Raw genomic sequence first — 8,364 nt, forward strand, 5'->3', positions numbered from 1 at the left:
CAAGATGCTATTGCAAATTTTCTAGGACCACCACCACACTGGCTCTTATCAGTCTCATGAGTGTTGGACACAACGCTAGGGAGTGGCCAGCCATGTAGGCAAAACAAACCTGACCAAGAAGCTGATTCCTTTACAGCTAAACCTGGATGATGCTGTTCCATACAGGAGAAAGACTGTGAAACTGACTGGATAGCAAGTTGTAGCCACTGCCTGACACTACCTAGCCACGTACCAGAACCCATCAGCAGCCAAATGATTGCAGGTCAAGGACACAGTATGGACATGAGCACACCAGTGAGCACCTCAGCTCCTTTCTTCCCAACTTCGGGTGCAAGCAATCCTACATCTACTTTCTCTGTTGTGGATTATGTGGTGTTTGTGCTACTGCTGGTTCTCTCCCTTGTCATCGGGCTCTACCATGCCTGTCGAGGCTGGGGCCAGCATACCGTAGGCCAGCTGCTGATGGCAGACCGACAGATGAGCTGCTTACCTGTGGCACTGTCCCTGCTGGCCACCTTCCAGTCAGCTGTGGCTATCCTGGGTGTGCCATCTGAAATCTACCGATTTGGGACTCAGTATTGGTTCCTGGGCTGCTCCTATTTCCTGGGGCTGCTGATCCCCGCACACATCTTCATCCCTGTCTTCTACCGCCTGCGTCTCACCAGTGCCTATGAGGTGAGTGAGGAGGAAGGGTGGAGCATGTGGGAGAGCAACATCCAGGATGTAGGACCAAGGCACTTAGAATGGATCTGAAGCCTGAGTCTCATTGAACACATCATGTGTTTGCAAATTCTTCCTGGGTGAGGTTAGGGTAGGGGGATAATACTGAGTAGAACCTAGAATGGGTAGAATTTGGAAATTCTCTCATGCTCATGGACCTTTGAAGAAAGTTATGTGTTTTAATCATGGGTGAGGAGAAACAATTTTTCACCCTTTATATCTTTGCACAGTACCTGGAGCTACGATTCAATAAAGCAGTACGGATTTGTGGAACTGTGACCTTCATTTTTCAGATGGTAAGTGGAAAGAGGGTAAAAATCAATCACAGACAGGGAAGCTCTGGTGGCCTAGTGGCAAGAAGCTGCACTGCAATCCCAGAGGCTCTGCCGGGAAAGGAGAGACAGTCTCCTCCTGTACCAGTCAGATCCGATTTGACGGTACACGTACGTGTACACACACACACACACACACACACACACACATTTTTAAAAATCAATCAGAGACATGATATAGAGACCTGAACTTGGGAATGTTGAGGCAGCTGTAACCGTCCCTGTGTCAGACTGGCAGTGTTGAAATTCTTACTGGGGCTTAGTGTCACTCAAACGCTCAGGGACATCCCACTGACCATTCTAGCACAGATACGGTTGAGAAGTCAAGCCTAAATTTGAGAGCAAGTGAAGGTGGAGGGAAGTGAACTTGATGAGAAGAAGCCAATGGGATGCTGGAGCTAAGGCCTCTCTATTTCTCTCTTCCCACCTTCATCTCCTCTCCCCCTCACATTCTCTTTTCGTACTGAACAGGTGATCTACATGGGGGTTGTGTTGTACGCACCATCATTGGCCCTCAATGCAGGTGAGAAGTCACTGCCTTTGACTTTCTGTCTTGTTGGGCTGGGGAAATTTCTTTGTGAGGGAACCAGGTAAGGAAGGGAGAGTATAAAGGAAAGAATTTGGCTTTGACCACAGGGTTATTTCACAGGATAGGCCCTTGGGCTGGTCTTTGCTAGCAGCAGAAGCAGTCTTAGTTCACTGCACTTGCAAACTAATAAAATATTATTCTACCTCATTTGAATTGGTTAATCTATACCTTTCAGTAGACCTCTGCTGGGATCTTTCTTTTAATCATGGTGAATGATTTATTTCATCCTTAATGACATTATCTCTTGATCTCTCATGTCTGAGCGTCTCAGAGACTGTCCTCAGAGCTCTTCTGACTGGGAAACAGTCTTTCAGAGATACAAATGTGACTTTTATTTGCTTACAGTGACTGGCTTTGATCTGTGGCTGTCAGTGCTAACCCTTGGCCTTGTCTGTTCTGTCTATACTGCTCTGGTAAGTATAGTCATCCCTAGGGGACAGAGATGGTGAGCAGTAATGAGATGGGAGAAGGAAGGAGGAATAAAATAAGAGGTGAGGGGATGTGAGATGATAGGATGAAATTCTAGGGGTGGGATCAGATGAGATACAGGAGATGCTATGGGACAATGAAGAGTGGGGGGACATCACAGAAGAGGAAGACCTTGGATGAGATGGATTGACTCAGTGACTGGGGTTATGGGGGTAGGTGTGTCAGAGACATGTGGTTGACTCAGGATAGAGCAGGGTTCAGAGCTATTGTACATAGGGTCGCTATGAGATGCAAGTGACTCAGTGACACAACAACAACATGGAATGATAAGCTAGTAACAGAAAGTAGTTAGGATGAGGTGAGTTTGCTAGCTACGTAGGAGATATAGTGGGAACTGTTTCAGCTATTATGCCCTCAGGGGACAGCATAGTATCCTCATTAGTGGATTGATGAGTCTTCACTAGTGGCTGGTTTAGAAGACTTCAGGACAGCTGCACTGCCTTCTTCCTGCAGGGTGGCCTGAAGGCTGTCATCTGGACAGATGTGTTCCAGACACTGGTCATGTTCCTAGGGCAGCTGACAGTTATCATCGTGGGCTCGGCTAAGGTGGGCGGCTTGGGGCGTGTGTGGGAGGTGGCTTCCCAGCATGGTCTCATCTCTGGGATCGAGTAAGTACACCCCTTCCTTGGATGAGTTCCGCGGTGTCTGTGAGCAGTCCCATCCTGGCCTGATGTCAGGGCTGCAGTGACAGAGGGCGAGCTGTGGGGGTGTCATGTGGGCCACTGAGGCAGGCAGGAAGCTTGTATTGGGGGTGGGGGGGTGTAAGGGCAATTCCAGGCTGGTGGTAAGTGGGGATTAGGCCGGGCTGATCACCAAGGTGGGGCTGTGGGTTGGAGAAGTAGAACTGCTGCCCTGGCTCAGCCCAGGCCTGGTGTCTCTGTACTCTGGCCCCTGTTGTTAAGAGGCTGGTCCTCTTGAGACTGTGGCACAATGCTGGGGTGGCATCTGTTGCAGGCTGGATTCTGACCCTTTTGTGCGGCACACTTTTTGGACCCTGGCAATTGGGGGTGTCTTCATGATGCTCTCCCTGTATGGGGTGAACCAGGCGCAGGTGCAGCGCTACCTCAGTTCCCGCACAGAGAAGGCTGCAGTGCTGTGAGTGCAGGGATGGGGTGGAAGGGCAGCAGAGGCTGGGGAGGGGGGGCTGGAGCAGGCGCGTGCCTCTTGGTTCTTCAAATACGCTGAGGAAGGATGGGATACGCACACATCCCCTGAGATCAGCATGTGGGTCCCCTTTCTGGAAGTGCCTGGTGTGTCTGTTCAGCCTACCACCTGCATCAGCACTGTCTTCTCTTGTAGTTCCTGCTATGCAGTGTTCCCTTGCCAGCAGGTGGTCCTCTGCATGGGCTGCCTCATTGGCCTGGTCATGTTTGCCTATTACAAGGAGAATCCTATGAGCATCCAGCAGTCCCAAGCAGCTCCTGACCAGGTGGGTGAGACAACCAGTCCCCCATCTCATGCCCATGAGAGGCCATTCTGGACCCCAAAGAGAATGTCTGGTTGGCCTTAGAAGGGACTCCTGCTCTGGGTGAGAGAGAGATCTAAGTCCTTTCCCATACTGAGATTTTGGGGATTTTAGCAGGTGATGGTCCGTCGTTCCCCCCCCCCGACCCCATCACCTAATTGTAATACTTACTCTGCTGGAGGTAGGACCTGCCCTTACTGAGCTCTCCTGGGAATTCTCCCAAGTCTAGTGTCATCTAGCCTCCCAACAGCCTTATTTCACTGAGGAGGAAATGGCCCCCATACTCCCAGTAAAGTGACTGGGGTGCGAATCATTCTCAGAGCCTAGTTTCTTCCTGTTTCCTTTTGGGTCACTCAGAGCAAAGATGCCTCTATGCCTGGCACCCCTTTCTGTGAAGCATCTTAGTAACATCTTGTCTCCAGAAGGAATCCTCTCTCAGGGTGTGTTCACCTCTGCTCTGCTTGTAGTTCGTCCTGTACTTCGTGATGGATCTCCTGAAAGGCCTGCCGGGCCTGCCTGGGCTCTTTGTCGCCTGCCTCTTCAGTGGCTCCCTCAGGTACCCCCTCCACCACTTCCCTCAGGCTTGTGAAACTGCCCCTTGCTTGGTCCAAGGTGACAGGTGGAGGATGGATCCCTCTGAGTATCTCATTGTGCCTGTCCCACCAGAGGATGACAAGGGACAAATTGTCTGTGCAGGACAGCGCAGATTCTCCTAGAAGAGACCCCTTTTTGGTTATATGTTCCTTTTATAGCGCCTAGAATTGACGTACTCAAACATACAGTATCCACAGAAAGAGAAGGATAAGTGACGTTGCCTTTCAGGCATCCTCTAAGGTAGCTTTAGGTGACAATTAAAGGTGGGTTTTTTGGCTGCTGCACATGTCATATCTCTCACCTTTAGGGTGTTGTTGTATATCGTTGAGTCAGAACCAACAAATAGCTGACCCTCCAGTGGGTTTTCAGAGACAGAGGAGATTGCCCATTCTTCTCCCACATTAGAGTGTTAGTGCCTCAAAATACAAGAATTTCTTTCTACTCTTGCCTTTCTCAGCTGTTGGAGTCAAGACAGCTTGTCATTGTTTTCCTTTCCAGCACCATATCTTCAGCTTTTAATTCACTGGCAACCGTTACAATGGAAGATCTGATTCGCCCCTGGTTCCCTGAGTTCCCTGAAGCCCGGGCTACCAGGCTTTCCAAAATTCTCGGTGAGATATTTCCTCGTCACTTCAATCTTGTCCTTTCTAAGAATCTTTGGTCCGGAGCTTCGGTGGCCTAGTGGCAAGAAGCTACACTGCAATCCCAGAGACACGCAATTCAAATCCACCAGATGCTCTGCTGGAGGAGTAGGGGCAATCTCCTCCTGTACCCGTCAGATCTGATTTGACGGTGTGTGTGTACACACACACACACACACACACAATAAAATTAAAAAAATCTTTGGTCATCACCTGACACGCTATGGCTACTGACTTGCACTCACTCAGAAGTGACTCATAGCTGACCCTCCAGTGGGTTTCAAGATGGCATAGGAGGAATTGTCTTTCTTCCTCAGAGCAGCTGGTGAATTTGAACTACTTGTCTTTAGATTGACAGTGAAACTCCTTCCCCACTAGGCCACCACAACTGCCTGCCTACTGGCTTTAGGCTGCTTTAAAGCACTTTGGGTTCAGCACTTAACCGAAGCCCAAAGCTTCTCTATATCATTGTGTAGATCTCAGAGCATTTCCTGCAGCCATCTGAGTCACATAAGAGCAAGGACAAGGTAGGTGAGAGGATCCTGGAGAAGGGACATGAAGGAAGTAATGTCACCTGCTTCCAGGGGCACAGAAATAGTAGTTTGCAAGGGAGGGAATCTCTTCTCTACCCCTCCCTCCCTCCTTTTCTTACACTGTAGGAGTCTTGGTGACACACTGAGTTTAGTGATGGTGCTACTAATGAGGAGGTTCGTGGTCCCACCTTCCTGATAGAAGAAATACAAGGCAGCCTACTCCTGTAATGATGGGAATTCTTGGAAATCCTGTGCGGAAGGAAGTTCTCTCACAGAGTCTCCAGGAGTCGGTGCCTCAGTGGCTGGTCCCTGGGGAATTTTACCACTAATTCAAAGACTGGACCTCCCGGGCAGTTCACATCCCACCAGCACTCCAAGGGAGAAAGATTTCAGAGGCTACAAATTGCATGGACAGTGTCTTCCCTTGCACTTTACAGCCTCTGAAAACCCACTGGAGGGTCAACTATGAGATATTTCTGACTCAGAAAGCGAGCGAGTGGGGGAGTGATGAGTCAGAGTTATACCCATGGCTGTGGCTTTGGTTTTAGTTGTGTACGTTCACGTGTGCTTGTTTCTTCTCTTTCCCCCCTAGCCTTTGGCTATGGACTGCTTTGTCTGGGAATGGCCTTTATTTCCTCCCAGTTGGGGCCTGTGCTGCAGGTAAGTACCCCGGAGAGGGAAAGAGTTAAAAGAACTGAAATAGTTGAGGAAGACAGCCATTTTGATGGAAAAGACACAGAAAACAGATAAAATGCTCTGATTCACCAGTTTTCCCACAGAATAGTTTCAAGTAGCCAGTGTCATTTCTAGACCCCATTGCCTCAGAGGTGCTAAGAGAAGAATGATGCAGTAACCTTCCCTGCTGTCTGGAACCCTGAGTGTGATGGCTCCCAGAGAGGACGATATGAGAGCAGGGCGCTGTGGCAGTGGTGGTGGCCACGCTGCATGTCTGGGGGCTGGTGACTAAACCTTTGTGTTTTCCCTAGGCAGCACTCAGCATTTTCGGTATGATTGGAGGGCCGCTCCTTGGACTCTTTTGCCTTGGAATGTTCTTTCCTTGTGCCAACCCCCTGGTGAGTGACCCAGTCAGCTCAGTGCTCTGATGGAGGGGGTGGAACAGGGAGTTGTTTGGCACTATTCTCCCCTTCGGGCTGAAGGTTTGATTGTCGGGAGGTGTGGTTGAGGCAGCGGACAGCAAAGCCTGGCATGGTGACATGACTCTGGACAGGGAGCCATAGTGGGCCTGTTGACTGGACTCGTCATGGCCTTCTGGATCGGCATTGGGAGCATAGTGACCAGTGTGGCGGCCTCTCCCGCTAACGTTTCCAGCATCCTCCTGCCTGGCAATCTGACCACCATCCCCATGACCACACTGATGCCCTTGACCACTCCCTCCAGGTTAGTGGGCGCACTTTCTCCTTGGGAAGAGGGTAATTTCTGAGGGAATACCCAAGGGTGGAGCCACTTGAGGCCTCAGAGAAGTAGGGTATTTGAGTCCTAGGACCCTAGGTCCCTGTAGGTGGAGGGGCCTAGGTGGCTGGGAAATCCTGTGACCTGACCTGCTAATTGTCTTCATCCCTCTGTTCTTCCAGGCCTGTAGGGCTGCAGCGGCTCTATTCCCTGTCTTACTTATGGTACAGCGCCCACAACTCCACCACTGTCATTGTGGTGGGCTTGATTGTCAGTCTGTTCACTGGTGAGGGACATGGGATGGGGACTGAGGGAGGGCTCAGAGAAACTCAAGTCTGGGGGAGACCCTGCCCTTCTAGTTCTAAGGTGTCTGTGGTAGTGTAAAATATTGGCTGATCCAGGAGGTGGGCTTGGGGTGTGAGAACTATGGGGCCCTGGAGGACAGAGGACTTGTTGAGTGTGGACTGGTCACTACTAGCCAACTCAGAAGCACCTTTGTCTCTAGGAGGCATGCGGGACCGGAACCTGAACCCTCAGACCATTTACCCCGTGTTGCCAAAGCTCCTCTCTCTCCTGCCCTTGTCCTGCCAGAAGCGATTCTCCTGTGGAAGCTGTAGCCAGGTTTGTCATCCACATTATCCTCTCCCATCATTTCTGTACACATTACCTTACATGTCACTTTCTCTTCCTTGTCTTCTGCCCCTTCCTGTCCTCCGTCCCCTCTCTAATTTCTTCCCTATGTGTGGTCACATGCAGCAGCCCCAGCTCTTCCACAGGGGCCTCAGGCTTAGGAGAAGGCCCTCGGGCTGGGAGAGCAGCTGAGGGCCACCGCCCACATCTGTGCCCCTCTTCGGGCTTGCTTGCTCTTTCACTTCTCCTAGCAGGGATCCTGGCAGTCATTCTTTCCTGCTTTAGTTTCTTCCCAGCCCCTTCACTTTGTACTCAAGCACCTCCACTCCTCCCCACTCAGCACACCACTTAATGTGTGTATCGTTCAGGACCTCCCCGTGGACACTGCTGCCTTTCCAGAGAAGATGAGTAATGGCATGCTGTGGGACGGCAGAGACAAGGAGGCCCTGGCAGTGCCTGAGGAAGGTTCACCTCACCAGCCCAGCGGTCCCACCTTCATTGTCCAAGAGACCTCACTGTGATCTGAACTCAGGAGCCAAGCCTCTCCACGGTCTGCAGGTGTCATCCAGCAGTCACTCTCTAGTGCAGGGATGATTCATCTGGCATGTCCCGCAAGTGGTTAAGGACTCGGAGGGCCCAGCCCACCCCAAAGGACATTGTTCTTTGAGGCTCTAGCCTTCAATAGAAGTTGTCCCATCATGCGGGTGTGAAGATGGAGTAGGGTTTTTCCTTTTCCCTAACTGCTCTATTTTTTAGAGGACCAGACTACTAAGGGGGCAGGCTTGTGCCAGAAAAGAGGATAGAAGGTAAATCCTCTGAGAAGAGGACAATGCCTTCTACTTCACCATGGCCAAATGCCTCGGAACTCAATAAAAACAGCAGTTCTGAATCTAACTGCCCTAGGGCCCCAATGGCAAGATTAACAACCCAGCGAGCTGCCTTGGTCAGCTATTGTTTCCCT

The 8,364-nt window shown here is 50.7% G+C and overlaps 1 protein-coding gene across 1 annotated transcript; it reads left to right on the plus strand.

Moving 5' to 3' along the window:
- Positions 1–282: 282 nt before the first annotated feature.
- On the plus strand, positions 283–7,924 carry SLC5A6 (solute carrier family 5 (sodium/multivitamin and iodide cotransporter), member 6). The gene is made up of 15 exons (XM_006880595.1): positions 283–675; positions 951–1,016; positions 1,524–1,575; positions 1,987–2,054; positions 2,584–2,738; positions 3,085–3,225; positions 3,430–3,559; positions 4,063–4,151; positions 4,688–4,800; positions 5,956–6,023; positions 6,350–6,436; positions 6,592–6,761; positions 6,956–7,059; positions 7,279–7,394; positions 7,772–7,924. The coding sequence occupies exons 1-15, from the start codon at positions 283–285 to the stop codon at positions 7,922–7,924; spliced, it is 1,905 nt and encodes a 634-aa protein (XP_006880657.1).
- Positions 7,925–8,364: the final 440 nt, after the last annotated feature.

Source organism: Elephantulus edwardii, unplaced genomic scaffold (assembly GCF_000299155.1).
Source record: "Elephantulus edwardii isolate Elephantulus edwardi_28Jun2011 unplaced genomic scaffold, EleEdw1.0 scaffold00009, whole genome shotgun sequence".
In the NCBI taxonomy this organism is placed as follows: Eukaryota; Metazoa; Chordata; class Mammalia; order Macroscelidea; family Macroscelididae; genus Elephantulus; species Elephantulus edwardii.

What these genes read in the sequence shown, in the direction of transcription:
- SLC5A6 (XM_006880595.1), top strand. Translation starts at nt 283, where the DNA reads ATGAGCACACCAGTGAGCACCTCAGCTCCTTTCTTCCCAACTTCGGGT. An exon ending in TTCCTTGTGCCAACCCCCTG is followed by an intron (nt 6,437 to 6,591) that starts GTGAGTGACCCA and finishes GACTCTGGACAG; the next exon opens with GGAGCCATAGTGGGCCTGTT. An exon ending in GATTGTCAGTCTGTTCACTG is followed by an intron (nt 7,060 to 7,278) that starts GTGAGGGACATG and finishes CTTTGTCTCTAG; the next exon opens with GAGGCATGCGGGACCGGAAC.